This window comes from Micropterus salmoides, unplaced genomic scaffold (assembly GCF_014851395.1).
Source record: "Micropterus salmoides isolate LMB-PRFRI ecotype aquatic unplaced genomic scaffold, ASM1485139v1 Ms_hic_scaffold_11, whole genome shotgun sequence".
NCBI lineage: Eukaryota > Metazoa > Chordata > Actinopteri > Centrarchiformes > Centrarchidae > Micropterus > Micropterus salmoides.
In genome coordinates this window covers 7,701,879-7,724,210 of record NW_024040152.1, presented here as the reverse complement: position 1 = coordinate 7,724,210, position 22,332 = coordinate 7,701,879, and the positions used below count along the sequence as shown (strand labels likewise).

The 22,332-nt window shown below is 38.9% G+C and overlaps 1 protein-coding gene across 3 annotated transcripts in view; it reads left to right on the top strand.

Moving 5' to 3' along the window:
- The first annotated feature begins 368 nt into the window (after window positions 1-368).
- The window catches only part of rgl2 (ral guanine nucleotide dissociation stimulator-like 2), a 30,216-nt gene continuing 8,252 nt past the window's right edge, over window positions 369-22,332 (top strand). The window contains exons 1-11 of one of the 3 annotated variants that reach the window (XM_038710663.1): window positions 369-778; window positions 2,860-3,032; window positions 13,679-13,726; window positions 14,151-14,234; window positions 14,345-14,508; window positions 15,438-15,494; window positions 17,602-17,798; window positions 18,450-18,559; window positions 19,085-19,300; window positions 20,249-20,352; window positions 21,346-21,430. In XM_038710663.1, the coding sequence (XP_038566591.1) occupies window positions 2,868-3,032; window positions 13,679-13,726; window positions 14,151-14,234; window positions 14,345-14,508; window positions 15,438-15,494; window positions 17,602-17,798; window positions 18,450-18,559; window positions 19,085-19,300; window positions 20,249-20,352; window positions 21,346-21,430 (1,230 nt within the window). In that variant the 5' untranslated portion in view covers window positions 369-778; window positions 2,860-2,867. Of the gene's footprint in view, window positions 779-2,859; window positions 3,033-9,812; window positions 10,037-13,675; window positions 13,727-14,150; window positions 14,235-14,344; window positions 14,509-15,437; window positions 15,495-17,601; window positions 17,799-18,449; window positions 18,560-19,084; window positions 19,301-20,248; window positions 20,353-21,345; window positions 21,431-22,332 lie in introns of those variants that run through there. The other 2 variants (XM_038710664.1, XM_038710665.1) reach the window with 2 other exon arrangements.

Below are 22,332 nucleotides of genomic sequence, written 5' to 3'. Positions count from 1 at the left end.
GAGTAGGAGTATAAACTAGCATCAAATAAGTATTTGTATTAGGCTTAGACCTCTGTGATAAACCTCAATAATTTAAGCATAAATTACAGTTAAGAGAAGGATCAGGATTTTTTTTTTATGGTTCAGGCTACCTAAATTGATTTTGGATTATTATTTAGGGTTATTGTTATGGCCAGGATTAGGTTTGTTGAGGTGAACAGGTTACAGGTTTTAGGACTGTCACTAGTAATAGAAAAGCGCGTGTGTACGCGTGCGTGCGCTCGATTCTACCGTGCGGAAATGCGTTCGTTCATGCGCGGAATGTCTCCCTGAAGTCACATTTCTCCGGTGGGGCAGTGCATTGAAGCCAGTCTGGTGTATTGTGTTCTCACACTGTGTGCCACTCAGAGAGACGGAGCTGTTGCCAAAGCGCTGAGGGCACAACATACTGGAACTGCGACGCCGGAGAGAGGGAGAGAGAGAGAGGAGGAGGAGGAGGAGGAGGAGAGGAGAGAGAGGGAGTTTGCAGCTTGACCAAAGTGCGCTATCAGCTGCTGAAGGTTGGACAGAGGAGCGGTGTGGGGACGCTGATAGAAGGTAGAGAGAGGGTGGGGGCGGCCAGGCGGAGGACGGAGATCCCTTGTCGGTGTTGTTGTTGGTGACGATGATACAGATGGGTGCGACTCTGCTCAGCTAAGCCGGCCACCGATCCAGCACCAGCAGCGGTCATCCAATGCAGCCTGAATCCAGCTGACCGCAGTTGGATAGCTCACATCCTGCGAATGTCTCTTTGCTATCTGTAAGTTGAACAACAGCTTCCCTCATTTCTCTTCCACTATTTGGTTCGTTTTATCGCCTGTTTTTAAATTACAATGGCCTTCATGTCATTGAGTGACTCACTATAGGAAGCAAATGTCATCATATGTCAGGCTTGTGTGTTGTAATGGGAGTGTCAGCACGCACAAACTTTTACAGCCCTCGTACTGTTAGGCTTATTCTCTTCATCCAGCCTACCTTGTGACAGAAGCTATCGTTAGGATTTAACAGAATTGCTGCAACACCCTATGGTTGCATTTATTTAGCAGAAAAGGAGCATTTTGGGGTGTGACTTGATTGTAACCTAGTAACAGCTGTAGGCCTGTATGTGTGTGTGTACACCTCAGTCATATGTGGGCTGTTTGCTTTGGTCAGAGCCAGTGAATAGCAGGCATTCAGACCACTGCATAGCCGTTGGTCAGGGCATAAACTGCTCTGTTAATGACTTCCTTGTAGGCAATTCATGTGTCTTTCCCTCTCTCATGCAGACTGCGAACTGATTTCTGATTATTAAGAACCAAATTAAATACCTACACCAACAATAAATGATCATGTAAGGGAAAGTAAGCATCGCACTAATTCAACAGAGCTGCTGGAGTCCAACACAAAGGCACAATGGAAAGTTGGGAGTGCCTGCACATTTTTATATTACACATGAGGCTATTTAGCTCCTGCTCTTTCTTATCCAGAGCTGTGAGTCGACAGGGATCTTTAGGGGATTGTTTCTGTGGATTTTCAGCCATTCTGCACCTTTTGCTCACAAAGTCAAGAAACTGCAAAGCACAAGTCAACATACTATGCATTACCTGCACAATTGAGTGCTCAAACAGTGGTTTCATAATGCTTCAGGCTTCAGAGTTCACATTTCAATAGCACTTGTGTATCAACCTCTCCATCTCTCTCCCTCCTACACCTCTCTTCCTGAAACAGTGTTTACTAGATGTTTATCTTCATGGCAATCCCAATACCAACGAGGGGAAAGGGAAATGGAAGGAGGGGTTGCTATGCAAATCCTGACCTGCTATGGGGGAAAATTAATGTGTTAAACAAATTAACCACGCAGTGGCTTCCAAGCTACCATTGACTTACTGTAGTGTATTCCTTTCACTTAAAATGAAAGGAATACAATCAAAGATTGCTGTACTGTTTTTATGACAATTGCCAAAGTCAAACTGTGCCTGATATGTTGTCCGATGTTCATCTTTAGCAGGTTCTGAGTATTCATAGTTAGTTACACACAGAGACTCAAACTGATATTAAAGTGGCAGTACATTTATTGGCATATATTTTTGTTCTAGTTACACTGTAACGTGATCATAAAAAGTTCAGGCTATCCATATTTATCTGTTAAAGTTTAGAAATGTGTACAACAATTAAATGTATTCCAACAAGGCAATTCAAAGTGCATTATGTGAGGCATAAAAGAGCATTAAGTGATATTTTAATGGCCAGAAATGATTATAGCAAGCAAAACCTGTTTCAATGTTCATGTTGGTGCCTGACCGTTGTTTTACAAAATGTGAAAATGTCCCTTACGACAAGAAATAAAATAAACACAAGGCAATATAAAAAGACATAAAAAGCATTGCAAAAGAGTAAAATGATGAAATTTAAAGGAATTAAAACTTGGAACAGACAGTTTGTTTTAGATATGTGGTGCATGGAAACCCATCTTCTCCATGTTAGTTTTGACCCTGAGACCTATCCCAAACAATCTGAGAGGTATGGACGATTCATAGTGTACAGTAGCAGCAGATCTGAAATGTATTCAGGTCCTAAACCATTCAGGGAGTTATTAGTGTAATAGTAACATTTTGAAATTAATTAATTTATATACCGGAAGCCGATGCTTCCCTGGTCTGAGTGAGGACTCTATTACGCTTTTCTAGAGTGATTTATAAGGAGAATAACAATATAACCTTCAAATGTTACTTTGTATTATCATGAGCACTAATGAACATCTTCACTTATTTAATCTCAACAAGCTCTCAAGATGTTTGCCTGAACGGCTACCTAAGAGACCACGAAACACTTCTTTTCTTATGTTCTTCCTGTCTGTGGCAGCTGGCACTATGCTGCCCCGTAACATGCGAACAGGTGGTTGTGACCTCCCTGGGGTGGAGTCAAGTGACGTGCCTCTCATTGGCTACCGGCCCTTACCACCTGACAGCGGCACCCCTAGCAGCCAATCAGGGAAGGGGAGGGGAAGCGGCAGCGATGAATTGGAAACTTCACAGGTGAGTGTTTTCCTTTTGCGTCACTGAAACACATCAATCATTTTACCACTTAATGTTACAGGGAGTGATATGAGGTGGTATTATTTCTCACTGCTTTCTTTGTGGTGTTGTTTGAGTGCGGACAGTCTCCTACTACAAATTTTATTCGTTTTTCTTCTGTTCACACAATAAAGTGATGTGACAGAGAAGAGAGGAGATTAGGAGAACTTTTTATTTGTAATGGCTCTTAAAAGTCCTCTTAAAAACTGTACAAGCTCATTCGACAACCAGTTTCTTGAATAAATAGCGGATGCAGTCGGCTTGTTTTCAAAACCCTGAGGGAATAAAGTCAGTGTGTCAGAGAGAGAGAGGTGAAGTGTGTGAATTAACTGCTTTTCCACCAGCGTGACCCAAATGCTGTTAGTTTCCATAAACAAAATATATTCAACCAGTTACATAGATGCAAATTAAACAAATATTTAAAGGAATATTGGTACACAGACTCAAGCCTGGCAATAATGTTGTAGTTTCACAACAAAACTGTGCATCTAGTGATGTATTTTAAACTTAAATGGCATAATGACAGTTATGCAATAGTTGCTTGCGGCATGGCATTAGCGACGCCAATACAGAGCGGAAGTCATGATGCCAAGTCCATGTTAGCCACTAGCTTCTGTAACTCAATGAAGCTTCTCTCATCTGTCTTTCTGAAAAAAATAAAGTGTGTTTTTGGGGTTGACTGTCTACATTCTAGGACAAATTGGCATCCCACTACAGCTTTTGTTAGACCTTCATGAATTTAATACAGTTAAACAACGACTGGACGTTTACCAGCACTGCAATGTGGGTACTTGCATCATCATGACTTGGTTTTGTGCCTTTCTATAAAATCTCCGATTCATAAAAGTTCCTCTTTTTTTGTTGCAATCTTTTACATACACTTTTGCAACGATTGCTCCTCTCTTTCCTGCTGGACTCCCCCAAGGACTCACCTCTTTGGTTGAGTTATGACATTTGGCCCATGAAAGTCTTATGGCTTATGAGAAATAGTGCTTGTTAAAGGCCAGCCAGTCGGTCAGATGGTCTGTCCACCACTTTGGTCCAGACTGAAAAATCTCAACAATCAATCAATCAATCAATCAATCAATCAATCAATCAATCAATCAATCAATCAATCAATCAATCAATCAATCAACTTTACACATAGGTCCATAAAAAAAAAAAAAAAAAAGATACAATACAACACACACAGTACAGACTTATTCACAAGATCATATCTAACTAACTAACTGCCAACAGCAATGAATAACTGGATGGGTTGCCATGACATTTTGTACAGATATTCCTAGTCCACAGAGGATGAATCTTAGTGACTCTCGTCATCCCCTGACTTTTCCATATTATATCTCAACTCAACTACATCACTATTATTTATGTCCCTGTCCGAGTCTCAACTTGACTTTCTTTTGGTAGCAGGTAGTTTTCTCCATTTTATTTTCCACTGCAGATAGTACCCTCTCAATGTAAGCGGGATTCTTAGCGGATCGTCTCAGCGACGCCGTGTGAAACTGCCGTGACATCCAAGCTTGTTCTGAAATATGGACTAACGTTGACCTAAAATTTTGCTAATAGCTTCATGGCACAGGTGAATTTCCCACGATCTTTCACCTCTGTAAATGTTTGATAGTGAGGTTCGTTGAGCTTTTTCAGAAGCTTTTCTCATTCATGTGTTATTTTGAGACTTTTAGAAAACTTTTAGGCTTTATCTTGAAAAGTATTGCTGAGTAAAATCTTTTGATATCTATAGCTGAGGATAGGATTTCTTCTCTCTTGCACGTGTGTTAAAAACCACTTCCGACCTGAACAACAGCTATATTGGTAACAAAACATTTACCCTGAGTCATGATGATCTACTGACCAACTCTCTTGCCCCCACACATGACCTGCACATGGCTATTTAGTGTTACTTCACACCGGGCCTCAAGAAACTCCTTGCAGCTAAAAAAAGAAGTTGCACTGACTCTCTTTCCGAATGAGCAGACTTCCTTCGTGCTTGTGTCACATGGTGGCTGCTGGACCTCACAGTAAATAATGCATGTGGTGGTTTGGCTGGTCGATGCTGTGTACACCTGCTCTCTCTTTAAACAGTATCCAGTAACACAGGCCCTCTCCAAGGACAGTCTGGCAAGTGGAATCCGATATGGCCACTTGCTCATTTTTTATTGAGAGAAACATGGATGTGTGAGGCAGAATACACGAGGTGGTAACTTCGAGTGAACAATGAAGCTTTTAAGTGAAAGAAAGTGTGTTTTCAGTTTCATTGATTGAGATGAAAATGATGCCTGAAACACTTTCATAGGGTTAACACAGATAACAGATATTGATAATGTAATTTGCATTTTATAGTCTATTTTGTAGCTTGATGGTGTATTTTTCCACTCAAAGAAGATAACAGGCAGAATGTAGAATGAAAGAAAATAGTTTCAAAGAATAGAATATTTCAAATGCAGCTAAAAACCATTCGACCGCTGTGATATTAATCAAAATATAATATACATGCAAATATCAAGTTTGGTTTAACTAAATCTTAATACTGCAGCATATAATGATGATTTAGACAATAGTGTGCTTTCAACTTTGTGGCAACAGTTCAGAAAAGGCACTGTACAGATTTCTGACCTCAACCCCATCCAACGCCTTTGGGATAAACTGGAACACTGATAGTGGGGGGCAGATTATTCTTGAAAAGAAATTAACTGCTTTGTAAGACACGATGTCTGACTACATTGAAAGATAAAAGTTGTTACTGTTAACACCGTACTCAAAGGTGGAGTGAAAAGCCGGCCATCATAGAGAGGAGAGCGACGCGATATCGCTTAAATACGGGAATAATGGAGCACATCTTCATTCGTCTCCCCTGCAAGTCATTCATATTGTTGTACTTGGTTGTACACATGAATAAAAAGTGACAGATATAGTTGTGTCAAGAATTATAAAACATAGCTGGAGAGAGAAATTCAAACCCTGGATCCTTTTTCACCTTCACACAGCTGGCCAATCACTGCATGAAGTGGATGTGAATGTCGGATTGTCGGTTTCGGAAAGTAGCAGATATTGAAGCACAGATTTCTCAATTGTGATGTCGGAAAGGTGTGTGGGAGGGAGGTTTACAAAGCTATTTTCCCATCCGACATATTGTTCTGATGGAGTATACTGGCGCCTTGAGCTAGGCTTTGTCGCCCAACATTAGTAATGTTCCTGTGGCTGAAATGGGGAAAAACCCTGCAGCCAGGTTCCAAAATCTGAAACCAGAAGAGTTGAGATAGTTATAACAGTAAAACAATGCCAATGGTTTTTTTTTTCAAATGCTCAATAATCACATATGGGTGTAATGTTTGGGTGTCCACATGCTGTGTTTGATTGTCCACATACATTTGGCCAAATATTTTGCCCTGCTATGTTCACACGTTGCTTGGCTAACTACTGTATGTATCCATAAACCAACTTTGCCTGACAGGAACAAGTTAATGTCTGTTATCTGCACATTTTCGTGGAAGTCACTCACTAAAGTAGAATTAGTGGATCCAGGTTATGGTAAAGTTTGCACACCAAAAAGTGAACTTCCATACAACATCAGAACATCACAGACGGATGGTATCTAAACAAGTAATCGTATCCATGGGAGGATTTATTCCTTTAAGTGGAGCAGAACAGCTTTGACTTTAATGCCACAGAGTTTTACTTGAAAGAGAGTTGATAACGGGCACCAAGGGATACATAGATGAAAGCGTGAGAAGAGGAGCAGAGAGAAAGATAGGAAGGAAGGGGTCGGGGTTGAGAACCACTCAAAAAACAATGGTTATCTTTAAATAAAGCTTCAGAAGATGTATTTATGGCCCCCTGTTTAGTGGAAAGACTCGTTTAGGGTTGTAAATAAGGGCGTGAGCTGTGTGTGTATTTGTTCAAAGCCAAAGCTTTTTGGCACAGCGGAAGCCCACTACATGGATTTATTTAAGGAAAAAGGTTGGAACTAGTTGTGTTTTCGAGACTGGGGGTGAAAATGGAGAGTTGACTTCCTGCCCCCTGCTTTTCTGGTGTTGTCCAATAGCTGACGTAGTTTTTCAAGAGGAGAAGTTGGCGCAGCCTCAACTTGTGATGGAAGAAGAGGGGAAGAAAAATAGCTCCGCAACACGACAGCACATCCTGCTTCCTGTGTTTGTTTCCACTTATTATGTACTTCCTGCTTGCAGCTGGGGGTTGGTTTAAGAAAAAGGAGAGCTTAGGGCTCTAATACAAGATCCCATCTTTCAAAACACATAAACAAAGTGTCTCATAGGGCAACAACAATGCTACATATAGGAAAAAAAATCAACACTGGTTTTGATAAAAGTTAAAGATGAGATTCACAGCTGCAGATTGTTTTTTTTATTAACCAGAACCAACTCATACCACCCACCAGAGCTTCTAATCATTATGCCTTTCTGCCAGCCTTTGAGGCATCTGGCTCCAAATTATACACACCTATCAAGCTTTGAAAAGTTTCATCACAGAAAAGGTTTCTTTGACCCTGATTCAGCCTGGTTTCAGAAGGCAAACCCAATTGAGGCTCCACTGAATATACTTTTATCTCAAGTATCTCAATATACGAGCTCTGTCTGGAATAAGGAAACGGGGCAAAGGGCTAGCTTCTTTGTCTGTGATAAAGGCCCACACTATCACTGAACTAAAGTGCTAGACAGGTGATCAGTAAGAGCTTTAAATCACTTTCACTATTTTACAAGTAAGCAGTAAGACTGTGCCTTGAGGGGAAATTATATCTTATATATAAACAAGCTATATTTAAAGCCTCATTTTCAATTATTTTTTATCTCAATGAGACTCATAAGCTCTATGCAGCTGGTAATCATACTGTTAACTGCCTGCACACATTGATATCTATAACACATATCTCTTTCCCCCTTTTATCATATTTTGACACGTTCACTGCGTTTTCAGAAATAGATTTAGCAGAAGTAATTTGTTCTTTTACCATCTATCCTCTTATTGTCTTATGACCTGCCTTATCTCGACTCCCAGCAAAAACTATTGGTTTGTCGGTTCTTTTTTTCTCTCTTTTTGTCTGAGATTGTGATTAAATTAAATATTATATTTTTTATAGCTAAATAGGCTTTGAGCTCCACTTGTATTTTAAAAACATACTATAAATTGTGTATTGTATCAGTGAGTTTGAATACATACTCCTCAAGAGTTGAATTGGAAAGTTGTGTCCAGCAGGACCTAACAATGGCGATGAGTAAATACAGTTTACGTTGAGAGTAGTTTGGCTCTTTAGAATGACTAATGCTCATACGCAGTCTTATGACACTACTGAGTGCTCCACTTCTTGAGAAGTTTAAATAACATTTAGCCAACTATTTATGCATTTTTTTATATATTAGTTTCTATTTTGCACACTTTCAGTTTTTTCAGTAAGTAAGTAATATCAGATGACAGATCTGATGACAGATTGACAATTGTATTCTCTGCTCTAATAAATATTTTTATGCAATGGGTCAAAAGACAACATATAATGTGAAAGGACACCTACAGAGAATTATCACCCCACTCTGATTTTCCTCTTAGCTCCACCAAGTATTTAGCATCTTTTACGGCCCGCAACTTCACTGTTTTTTGAAGTCTTACTGTTTATGTGAACCTCATTTTCCGCCACAGCAGAAAGCTGCTATTAGCAAAAAATAAATTCTGATAAATTAACATTACTCTATAGACAGTCAGACAGACAGACAGACAGACAGAAGTTCCCAACTAGCCAGTGAACATAGTGGAACATTTAGTAGCTAATGAGCCTCATTTTTTTTCAGAAGTTGGTGGAACCAAAAACGGAGTTAAAAGAAGGGTGAATATTGGAATATAGTTGCCAGATAGACAGAAACAGCAGAAACATAACTCCAAATGAATGTTATACACAGATAGGCTGTTTGCTAACATGTTAGCCATAACAACTTCATAAGGTGATATGCTCAATGTTGTGTTTACAGCCTGTTCCAATGCCCCCATGTGGCCAAGAAAATACATGATTTCTGCTTTAATGCCCCCTACATACACACACACACACACACACACATAGGCCTACACACAGAGCTGTGAAAGTCTCTGCTCAGTTAATATGTCTTCACTCTGCGATGCCATTAGCCCTTTAAATAAACACAGCTTGTTTCCTGGTTCAGTCTGTGTCTGAACATTTATTACCTCTCGTTACGAGACTACAGAGAACCTATTGCTCAAATAGCGTGTCAGTATTCTGAATAAAAATACAGTTTGGAGGCTGTCCAACTACTACTTGTTATCAAATTTTATAATTGTTGTTTTGGTTAGTGATCTATTAAATAGGACACGCAGTCAAACAGGTTTATCTGCATGGGAAGGTCATCTATCTACAAATACAAAGAGAGCGGGAGAGCAGAGAGGAGAGACTGAAAGAGAGGGGGTATTGTTCTGGAAATGGCCTTTGGGCTTTGTCTCTCACTGTGTGTGTGTAGGCAAGTACCCATGCATGTGTATTGATAAGGGTCTGCAGTTGTGTCTATGTGAGTTTTTCATGTGCATACTGCATGTGTGTCTATGGGTGACTGAGAAAAAAGTGACTCATTGAAAATGTGTGTTGTGCTATCAACCCCAACATATCCCTATCTCTGTGCTTGTAATGTGTGTGTGTGTGTGTGTGTGTGTATAATGGGTGTGCCCAGGTGATGCAGGCTTGCAGGGGCCGGACTTAGCTCCCGCTTCATGTGCGTCTTCATTAAGTAGTACCACAAGGCGTAGAGAGGCAAACTGTGAAGACATAAACATACAGATCTAGGTCAAGTAGGTGAAATAAGAGGCGGTCAAGTATATATATAGAGAGAAAATAGAGGGAATGACAGATGAGACAAAATGGTGAAAATGAAAATGCTATTAGTACTTTATTCCTGAAGATTTCCAGGAAGCTCAGAGATTGCTACCTGTCTGGACTTGCCGAGGGAAAGGTAACTTCTTTTCTTTTTGTGCGTGTGTGCTTGGGCTAATTTCATGGGAAAGATAGAATCGCAGGCACATTTGCGTAGAAGCGAGCAGAGATAGCAGGGAGAGTACAGGTTTGACACACTGATATTCAAGGTAGTAGGATCCTTTTTGAATGCAAGAAGCGCCTGCTTGTAGTGTTGACCTTCGATCAAGTGAACTCAAGGTAATTTAAAAGAGGCAAATAGAGGCTAACATATGCTTATTACAAGTAATTACACAATAGGGTGAACAGGGGGGATAGCAGACCTCAGGCACTTCTGCTGTCTGCTTGAATACGTTTCTTGGCTCATATGTGACTTGAATTTGCATATGAGAAAGCTTGCAAGTCAGCACATGAAAAATGAATGAAAATTTAAGGCAGGTCATTAGCTTTACTTTTGAAAGGCTAATTAACAGCCAAAGGGCTTTAAATATGTTGTGTTTTTGGTGTACCTACCTGTTGACTGACCAGGATGATTTCACACAGTGTTTTTGCTCATGTATTTTTTATTATGGAAGAAGTCGCAGTGGCAAAAGAGCTAATGTAAAGACAAATGTAAAGTGATATCGATCTATGTGGTCTAGATGTAAACAACACAACAGCCCCACCCACCACCAACAATTCATAACACAAGTTAAGTTAAGTAACTGTCAACTGTCAAGAACTTACACTATACAGCAAGTAGTTTTAGATGTTTTCTGATGCTGTTAAAGATTTGTTTACATTATTAAAACACTTTAACAGTGGTAAGGTAAAGGAACTTAGATCCATTACTTAATAGAAGTAGCAATACTAAAGTGTAAAAATACTCCATTATAAGTAAAAGTCATAATTATGCATTCAAAATCTTACTTAAGAAAAATTACTTACTATGCAGAAAAAAGGCCCCTGTGGCGGATATATTTTTATGTACGACATTACTAGATTGCTAGTTGCTGATACAAGTGTGTAAGCAATACTCTTGTAGCTGCTGGAGGTGGAGCTACTTTTAACTACTTAATATGCAGTTTGGTAGATTAATTCAGTGTTTCCCAACCTGAGAGTGAGATGCTTACAAAGAGTTAATAAGATAACTATGAGGGGTCATGAGATGCTTTGTGCTACACAGATCATCCGGGAAGTTCAGTAGGAAAATGTCTCTTTGGTAGCTGTCAACAGGCCTCAACTACACACTGTTTTTTGTAAGGGGGTGACAAGCCCAAAATGTTTAGAACCACTGGTTTAATCTTCAACAAAATATTGTATTTTGTAAGCTTATTATATATGTATTTTAATCTAAAATCTCTGTCTCTAAAGAAGCTAATAACTACAGCTGTCAGAGCGATGTAGTGCAGTAAAAAGTACAATATTTGCCTCTCAAATGTAGTGAAGCAGAAATGTAATGTTGATAAAATGGAAATAAACAAGTAATGTACCACAAAACTGTACTTAACAGCACTTGAGTAAATGTTGACATTCCACCGCTGGCCTTTAAAGACACATTAACAATGAGTGGCTTACAATATTAGCAAAAGCAGGTTTGTGATCTGGCTCTTATCTCTGTGGATGTTGTGACAGTATGTAAATATCTCTGGAGTGTTACTGTACATTTCACACTTCTCTCTTTTAAAGTGCTGTATGTCATCTGGGTCTGTAACATGACTTGGGCTGTGGGATCCTGCTATCAAAGAACCATTCGTGTCAATATGTAGTTGTTGATAAGACTGGGCACTGATGCTGCCAAGACAAATTCTTATACATTGATTGTACTTGGCCGTAGCAGGTCGCCTAAATGGTTTTAAGTGTATATTATTATTAAGCTTTCATTATTTGTCTTGATTGTGTTGTCTGGAGTTTGTATGTGTGTGAAACACTCTCAAGCCAACCTAAGATTATTTGTTAAATCAATAACTGACAAGTTTATAGACATTGTATATTGTCGGTCAATGTTGCTTTTTATATATTTATATATACACCTATTTTTTCCCCTACTTATATGTTCATGAACTACTAAAAATGTGTGGCTGCATAATATTTATTAGACTATTGAAGTAACATTCACATTTATCTTGAGCATACAGAGCTGATATTTTTTTGATGATAAATACAAAAAAGACTTTGGGGGCTCCATATTTTGCAGCTAAATTGTTATAATTAATGGCATCATCATTAATAACATTAGTGAATGCACATATTTCCATCTGCAAAATGAAGTCCAGGCAAAGACGTATACAAACAGAGCTACAAGATTGCCTGAGGGACACAAAAACAAAATTATACTATATACTGTAAAAATTTGATGATGTCTGTTGGGCTGTTTTCTCAAATGTGCAAGGTTTAAGTTTCAGATTATATAACTATATAATAATACAGGATTGGACAATGAAATGCAATTGTTTATCCTCCATGCTACACACACAGAAAATGTATAAACAAATAAAAAATATTTAAATCAGAATCAGAATCAGAATCAGTTTTATTGCCGGGTATGTGTACACATATGAGGAATTTGACTCAGGATTGTACATTGCTCACGATGTGCTTACTTATACAATAATAAAAGAATAACATAATAATAATAAAATAAAATCAGACACAAACTACAGAGTAGACAACACTAGTATACACACTATGAACAAAAAAATATAGACATATTGACAAATAGTGCAGTAATCAGAGTGCAAAGGATGCAACAGTAAACTATTCTCATTATGTACATGTTGAAGGTGGATATGATATACAGGTATACATACACATACATGCGTACATGTACACATGTCCACAGTATGATGGAACATAGTGCAAAGGATGCTGGAAAAAATAAATCAGACCTATGACCTTATGACCTGAGGTAGGTGTATTGGTATACAGTATATACAATATGACATAGTATGAACAGCACTGACAAAGAGAATGGTGAGTAAGTGGAAACCAGTAAACAGGTGCTGATTAGAGACAGAGTTACTGGGTTATTGCACAGGAATTGTTCCTGACACTGTGAGTCAGAAATCAGCTGTTCATCAGAATGATGGCTTGTGGAAAGAAACTGTTCCTGAGTCTGTTGGTTTTGGCGTACAGTGCTCTGTAGCGCCTACCAGAGGGGAGGAGCTGGAACAGGTTATGTCCGGGGTGAGATGGATCTGCGGTGATGTTTCCTGCCCGTTTCCTGACGCTGGAAATGTATAAGTCCTGAATGAAGGGCAGGTTGGCACCGATTATTTTTTCTGCAGTCCTACGTTGTAGGAAATAAATAAATAAATAGGAAATAAAGTAGAACAGAGTAGATAAAAGTAAAAGTAAAAAGCAATAAATGAGAAAAAATAAGTCAGATTTACAATATGTGTTTATATAAATGTAACATACACAAAATATATGTACAATATGTTTGTAATAGGGCAAATATGTAATGGTGTGGTAAGAAGACCAATTTAACCCTTTTCATTGTGAAATACTAACATATTTTTGTACTGTGGGATTCATCGAATGTAACAAGCTAAAGAAGGAAAATCATTCTCTGCTTGAAGTGCATATGCAGTCTGTGATGGTGGGTTGGGGTTTCTTTTCCGTCACAGACCAAAGATGTTGACAACTACTGCATCAGACTATACACGTATGATTATATGATGTGTTTCCTTCTCTACATCAGGCAGAGCCCTCACCGATGAAGACTACCTGGTACTGTCCTCTGGATCTGGTAAGGCCAGCACATTGTAACATGCACAGTATAAAATAGGGCAACTGTGTCAGGGACTTTCCCTGAGGCTAAAACTGGATCATTAGAGCCCCATATAGCGTGCAAGGAGTGAGTTCAAAGCAGCTTGATTTTATCCCCCTTTTTTTTTTTTTTACATTTAAATGGATATTGGGTGTCACTAGTAGAAAAGATTGTATCTCAGTTAGGCCTAATATTTTAATTGTTTGTTTGTAAGATTGTCTATTGGTGTAAGTCTGTTTAGTTCAGTAAAAGGATATGGTGAAATTTGGTACTTAGGAATCACTATTTCTTGGCTTCTCCAGATTCCTCCCAACTATCTTTTAAAGAATCCAAAGGTCATACTGATTCACATGCATTCCTTGCAACACGTGAACACTATTAACCTGGTTTCTCTGCTCTACAGTCCACTGTGGTGGAGGAAGAGGAGGATGGAGTGATCTACACAGTGATGGTCAAACAGCAGCATGGAGGCCTCAATAGTCCGATGGTGAGTCATGTGTGACTGGCTTGAAATGAGTGATTGAAAAGGCTGTAACATTAACAATAACTTCCTATGTCGGTTTCGCTCTGCCTATTTTCCCTCCTGTCTTCCTCCAGTCAGTTTCTCGCTCCCAGTGTGTAAAAGCAGGGACAGAAGAGAAGCTGGTTCTCCACCTCCTCCACTCCTTTTCTATGGGAGACTCCTCCTTCATCACCATTTTCCTCTCCACCTATCGATCCTTCACCTCCACGAAGAGAGTGCTCGACATCCTGTCTGACAGGTAGGAATGTCTGCCTGGGTTTGTGCTGTGCAAAATCTTAGACTGAACCTGTCCAGTTGGTGGAGGAAGGAACAAGGAGGACAAAAAAGTGAATGGAGAATTGTAGAGAGACTTTGCTCACTTTGCTCTGCTAACTGGAGGAATAAAGTCGATTCATCGTCTGGGAACTTTGAATGTCTGTACAAAATTTCATTGCAATTCATCCAGTAGTCGTTGGTCTGGACCAACAGACATTGCCAGCTTTAGAGCCACACTGCTAGCATACTAAAGTGCAGTTAAATAGTTACATTTGAGCCGGCAAAACTGGTTGAACAATTTACTGTACATCTACTTTCCATTTCCACAAGATAAATGTGCTAGTTTAGCTTTGCAATTTGTCTTCTTCTTCTTTTCTTTTTTTAACGTGTCCTGCCCAGCAGCCTGGTATAGAGTATGAGGAGCTGGATACCATGTTGTGCCAGACAGATTTTACTTTAACAAGAGAGTATTAATATACTCCTTTGTCTGTAATTTGTCTTCAGGCTGAGTCTATTTTAGACAGCAGTTTCACAATTAATTGAGTAACTTAATTTAGAGACACACCACAATGCAGGAAGCACCTGTGTGCCTATTTAAAATACTGTACATGCAACTTAGAGTTTTTCTTAGCAACATAATTCAGCAAAAACCTGCTTGTAAAAAGGCTCTTGGTTCTGTTATAAAGTCTTTATTGAGTAATGGAGGTAATTGTATTGTTTTTTCCAAAGAAACAAGTCGATTTAGCATGCACACTTCACCTGTAAAAATTAGGACAATACAAAAGCATCTTGAGGAAAACAAGCTATTAATACATATCACAAAGCAAGTATTATTTATAACACAGCACATCTTGAAGGTGATACTGATTTCTCTTTTTTTCCCTAATCCACAAACTTCTTTTTTGTGAACAGATTGGAGAACCCACCTGGGGACAGTGAGAAGAGCCAGATTAGACAAGCTTTCAACAAGTAAGTTTTTTAAAACATTACACAACATCTTTGTGTTACCCTTAATGTGACATGTGGTGTGTTTGTTTGTGTGCGTGTGTGTGTGTGTGTGTGGGTGAGATAAAGATGCCTTACCAATGGAGAAGATGAACTGGACCTACCTTAACTCCTGTTCAGATTTTTAACGTATACTGTGAGAAGGGCAGCACTTTTAACAAGCTGTAAACACAACATTGGCATATTAATAGTTTTTATGGCTAACGTGTTAGTATACAGTTGCTTATTTACACATCCAGTAGACACAGAGCAGCATTAGCATTAAGCAGATCCATTTTTTGGTGTCCACCAGCTCCTGGGGGAGATATCTGGCCCTTTGCCTGCAAAATGCTTCACTATGTTCACTATGTTCACTAGCTAATGTTAGCTGCTAACTTTGTTAATCTGCTAAAAACCAGTTGCTAAAACCTAAACAGCAAGTTGAGTCATGATTAGTCTCTATATGAGCTACTCCTCCTTGGAAGGCATGTACAAGTCATCACACTTATGAGCACTTTAATCAGATATGTGATGACAGTAAACAATACCCGTGCAATAACCATCTACTACCAATGCATCTATAAACGAAAAAGCACCCGCACACTGCTGTCTTGTTATTAAAGCAGTAATTATCTCTGCCAGGCATTTGGCTGTGTGTGTGTGTATCTGTCTGCAGGTAATCTTGCATACTACTGGACCCATCAGACTAATACATTTTCTGCACATTTATAATTGTATGCTCATGGACCTCTTGTGGTTGTGGTGATTCACAATTTTTGAAAAACCTGATTTGACTTGGTTTTCTTGTCATATGACTGCTGATGCGCTTCAAACTCAGCAAGACAAGAATATTAGATTACAGCTTCCGGTATATCTGCTATTGCAGACTCTACTGTACTGAACGAAGTGCACATGTGCAAGAGTTTTCAAATCTAGGGTTACCATCTACTCACGACCTATTGACCTTCTTCTTTTCAGCAGTATTAGCCATTTTACGATATGCATTATGACCAGTGTTGGGTTATGTTACTTTTATAGGTAACTTACGCTACAAGCTTAGTTCCAGTAAAAAGTAACTTGTTACATTACAGCATTACTTACTGAGAAGAATAGAAGCTTGTTAGATTACTTTGCGTTACCAAAAATGGACACCCCGTTTTGCCTGTTGATTATATTGTCCAGAGGGCATATAGCTTATTGTATATACCTTTGATTGTATTCACTCTGCCGTCATTGCATAGACTGGTCTACGGCTCATAATCTGTAACTTTGCAGGCTAATAACAGGATTGACAGATGCAGAATGAAATATCCCCTTTACAGCTTGATTCTATTTAGCAAGTCAACTGCTAGGGAAAAAGTAGAATTATTTGAAGGACATGAAAATAAATAGAAACTGAGGGTACCAATCTCTAATGCCCCACAACACTGTACTGGACACAATAATATTTGTTAAATGCAAATTAATCTATCATTTGAATCTTGCACACCTTGTTGCCGTTGGCCCAAGCTTACTTGCTGTAATAAAAAGCTTTTTTATTACTTGGCACAAACAGGCTAACGTTCAACCTCTGTTAATAGAATACAACCTTGATCCTTTGCTTCCACTCAGGTATAGACTCATCTCTAAGCTGCTTTTCTTGTAAACCCCTTGAGTAAGTGAGTTCTTATCAACTTTTTAGCTGCGTTGGAAAATGTCAATAAATTCCATCAATTCCAATCTGCAACGACTTGTTTATCTGCTTCCGGCAACACCAGCTCAGGGTTCAAACCAGAAACAGATGCAGGTCCCGCTATCCAGAAAGAAGGGAGCTTCATTGGCTCAGAGCAAAATCCAATGATTGATTTGAAAGTCATTCTTTTAACTTACAAAGCAAAAGTTTGTTCCTGATGACCTGATGTACCTTTACAGCACAATAAGGAGACTTTTTGTCCTCAGAACTCGGGAACTCTCTCGAGGTCATGATTAGGTTTCTGATGTTGTGACTTATCAAGTTTGGAGTAACACCCCCTAAAATCCTGAATCAGTGTAAACGTCAGAGAGGAAAAGTAGAATAATTTCTTTCTTTAACATTATCTCCTAATTTCTGCAGATCGGTGTGTACAGTCTTCAGCACATGGCTCGCTGAGTATCCTGAAGACTTTAAGAGTTTGGGGGATCCCTCTTGCCTGCTGCGCCTGGCTCCACTCCTCCCCCAGGACTCCTCATCTGCAGCTGACCTCCGAGCCCGCCTCCTCAGGATAGCTGAGGAGCTCAGTGAGAAAGCCCTGCTCCCTGATGCGCATAAAGGTCTGTATTATCACTAGAATTTAAACGACAGAGTCGAGGCCTTGCTTGATGAGATTTTCATGATGAAATACACCAAACTGGGGCTACAAAATACAAAAAGTACAACATGGGCTGGTTGTGCCTTCCTTGCTTAGAGAACCATTCTTCTGACCTCAAGAGCATCTAGAAGGTGTTAAAAATCTTCTGGATACTGTAGCTACTCTGCTATGATCACCAAAAGTGGCCATGTTTGCAATGATTTTTAGCACGTGGCTAGCATGCTAACATGCATAACTAAGGTGGTGAACAGGGTAAACAATATACCTGCTAAACAGGTTCAGTGGCATTGACTCTTAATCTCGTTTTCTCTCATCCTCTTATCTCGAGGTCATGAGGGAAATACTGTTTATCATTCTCTCAAGATAAACACATTTTCTCATTAAAACTTGATATTTATCCAGTTTCCTCAGATTTTTTTCTGAGATAATAAGATGATAAGCCTTTGAGAAAGCCTCCATTCGCTGGAACAAAACAACTTCAGTAATACGCTGGACACAGCAAAGGATCCGAGTAACTGAATCCTGCAAATAAAAAGATATAGAAAAAAAGTATAGGGCCTTTAAACAAAGGTGTTCCGAATCAAGTTGTATTGAACAGCTTCACCCTTTGCAGATCAGACTGGCCCCACCAGCCTTCCTCCTGATGCCTCCAAGTTTGAACCCACCAGCATCCTCGGATTCCCTGCAGCGCTCATCGCTGAGCAGCTCACCAAGATAGAGGCAGTGAGTTCTCCTTTAAGCCTGAACATGTTGAAAACATTGACCAATGATGCTGAAATTGAATATATTACGGTTCTTAAGTCAATCTAAAGTTATTTCCGTGTGGTTTATTCTGACCTTTACTGAATATATTTGCATGCTACTGTCTGTACCTCTGCTTTGAAGCCAGTGTTGACTCTGTAGATTAGTCCTTAACCTGACCATTTGCTCCATCCTGTTTTGTGTCGTGATGAACTTTGATCACATGGGACTTTTTGTATGGATACTTTTCTATTTTTTTATTCTATTTCACTTACTGATAAAACACAGGATCCATCTGTATTCACGTATTTGCTGTTTTTTTGCTGTTCACACAGAAGTAAAGTGGTACTTACAGTAACATGAGTCGCCATGGCTGCAGGGAAAGGTGTCGCCTACAGAAACTCAAACTCAAACAAAATTCAAGCAGGAAGATCTCACTACAAAGGTCACAGTTAGTGATTTTTAGAAAACAGTCTGTTTATAGATCTATATGCTGTCACTTCCCAGGAGCTGTTTGTCCGTCTGGTCCCGTACCACTGCCTCGGCTCACTGTGGTCTCAGAGGGATAAGAAAGGGAGGGAAGGAGTTTGTTGGTCGGTCCGGGCCACCATACGTCAGTTCAACAAGTTGGCCAATGCAGTTTTAGCATCCTGCCTTTGGCCCACAAAGCTGCGCAGCCAGCAGAGAGCCCGACTGCTGGAGAAATGGATCAGCGTGGCAGAGGCGAGTTTGCAAAAATCAAAGGTTACAGCTCTAAAAATGCAGGATTAGATGCCAGTTTTACAAATGAATAAAATGGAATTCATCTTGACATTAAACTGTTAACACTACGTCAGTTGGGGATTCAAATCTTTCTCAGCTCTGACGATTCACATACCATCACAAATTCTCAGTGTGCTTGGCTTCTGCTGTGACTGTACTAGTAATTTCACTTTAATCAATAGCTGAGAGCACAACACATTAATGAGGTCTTGATTTAGGGTCTGTTTCTAGACAGAGCAGCAGCAAATAACAAAACTGTGCTCTCTCCAATTGAGTGCATTTGGTGGTCGACCACTTTTGAAGAAATTGTAAAAATCAGCATATTTTTATATTGGGAGGAGACAGTTCCTGTACACCTTTAGGAAATGGAATAGGAAATGTACTCTGCATGAAAAGTGCATACCAGTAATGTGCTGAGGCAAACCGTAAAGGTTTTATACTAGAAAATTGTTTAAATTACTTATGTAACAGAGCTACAAATATTATGCACAACAGTCGTTTTTTTTTTTAAATACTGAAGAGCTCAAACACACACACATTATCCTATGCTTGATTGTTATGATCACATCAGCAGTTTTACTCCTTTCCAAGCCTTTATATCTGTGAATGAAACACAGCTTCTCTCTAGTATTTCTGTATGAAGCTGCATTTTTCATCCCATATACACAAAGTGAAGTATCACTGGTTTGCTGCCAAAGTGCCGTCTAAGCTTATCGAAGGTTTCTTTTGGGAAAAACCTCTTTAGCAGTATACATTATTCAGCACCTCAGGCCAAAACTGTAACTTAATACCAGCCAGACTCACACCCACAGGTGTTCTCAGTTACAGTACAGTATGAGTGCATATGTGTATGAGGATGTGTGTGTGTCTTATTAAATTAGCGTATTCATCTGTCCATGCTTTCAACAGGAGTGCCGAGCCAGGAAGAACTTCTCCTCACTGTATGCCATCGTGTCTGCCTTGCAGAGTAACCCCATCCACCGGCTGAGGAGGACGTGGCACGACACTGACAGGTCTGCAGCTTAACTCAACTCCCATTTTAAAAAAGGAACTAAGATTTTAAAAATCAAGGCTTTATTGCTATACACACAAAGAACAATTTGCACTGCACAATGAAATTCCTAATTTGCTATCCTTTGTGATTGCCTTCCATGGTTGAAAAGAAAGTCAGGACAACATGAAAATAAAACAGTACAAACATAAATTTGAGTTATTATAAAAATTACAAAAAATAAACTAAAAACTGGTTGTAAGGTTCTGTAGTAGTAAAATAGTAGTACGAATTTGTGCAGTACACTGGGGTATGCAACACAGTAGGTATGGTAGTGCAGTGGAAAGTAATTGGGGACTTTTATGGACCTCTGCTGGTGACCAAGGAATTGCAGCGGTGGCACCTCAGGTCTCCAGTACACAATATAGTGGCTAGAAAATGAAAGAAAGATACGATGATGTCTCATTTTCAAAATAAATTATTTTTCTCATGGTATCATATGTTATCATGCATGTTAGAGTGTCACACATTCTGCAGTTATTACATGTAAATTATTTTTTAGATGAGCTATTTCTGTACTGCTGATTGGACAAAACAGAAAAGGTACTAATGGACATTCTTCACCATTTTATAATCCAAATGATTAATCAATTAAGAAAATAATTGCTAGTTAATGTAGTGTGGTGCTTAAAGAGTTTCAAAAGTAACTTGTACAATATACTCAACGTTAACCTACATCGTAGTTTTCAGATGCTTAGAACTTATTTGATCATATGTTCAAAAATACATTTTTAAAACCATTACCCTACATAAAGAAATATATTAACCATAAATGTGATGTTTGGTTCTATTTATATTAAACATTCTTTACTAACTTTTACCATCAGTCATTGTCTCTTAAAACTTAGTATCCAATGTATACAAAACAGTTTCATTACATTTCATTAGCTGAATAATACTGAAATATAAATGATCATTTCCTATAAACCAACTCACTTTCTTTGCCACTTGACAGGGAGGCTATGAGGAGATATGAGGAACTGTCAGAAATATTCTCAGATAAGGACAACTACTCACATAGCAGAGAACTCCTGAAGGAGGTAAGTTTCTGTCAAAACAAAACAAAGAATGTGATATACTGTACATTTTCAAAATTGTCTGAGTTTCAAAACAGGAATTCTGTCTCTGAATGATGACATCAAATAAATTATACCGTTTAAATAGAGCAGGTTCTGTGAGATTCAAATTTCATGGCATGCAGAGGCTAGTTTCTACTTAGGTCATGACACAGCACTAAACCAGTTGTTAGTTATTAGTTTTTAGTTTATGCTGTGTTTTTTTTAGATAACTTGTCTTTAGACCTTTTGTGTGTTGGTTAATGATAAGATTAACGGGTCGATTAGAGGCTGGAGAAGCAATTTCTTGAGCTGGAAAGCTGCCAGTCTGAACTCTCTTTCACAGGGCTGTGGTGTTGGAGTGCGGTTTTGCTCTGGAGTCAGATTTCAACAACTTTTTATGATGTCTTAAACTTGTTTCAGGCACTTACAGCTGTTAGCTGAATGCTAACGTGAGCATGCTAAAATGCTCACAATGACAATCCAAACATGCTGATGTTTAGAAGGTATCATTTTCACCATATTCACCTAAAGATTAGCATGTTAGCAAGCTAAAATTTGATGGGAATATAGTTTTCTAGGTATTTGGTTATGAGCCAAACAATTGGACAAACAAAAATTTATACATGATGATAGTTCTAGTTAAACCATTAGAATTCATCCTCTGGGGAAATGTGTGTACCAAATTGCATGCCAATTCATCCAAAAGGTTTTTGAGACATTTAACACAAAATCACAAATGTCAACCTAATGGTGGCACTAAATGAAAAGTCAGACAGTCACCAAAAATCATTACGATACATCTTCTACGATACAGCTACCCTGACTAAACACAACATGCATGCTCACTACAAGCATACAGTGATATAAGCCTCTGCAGCTTTGAA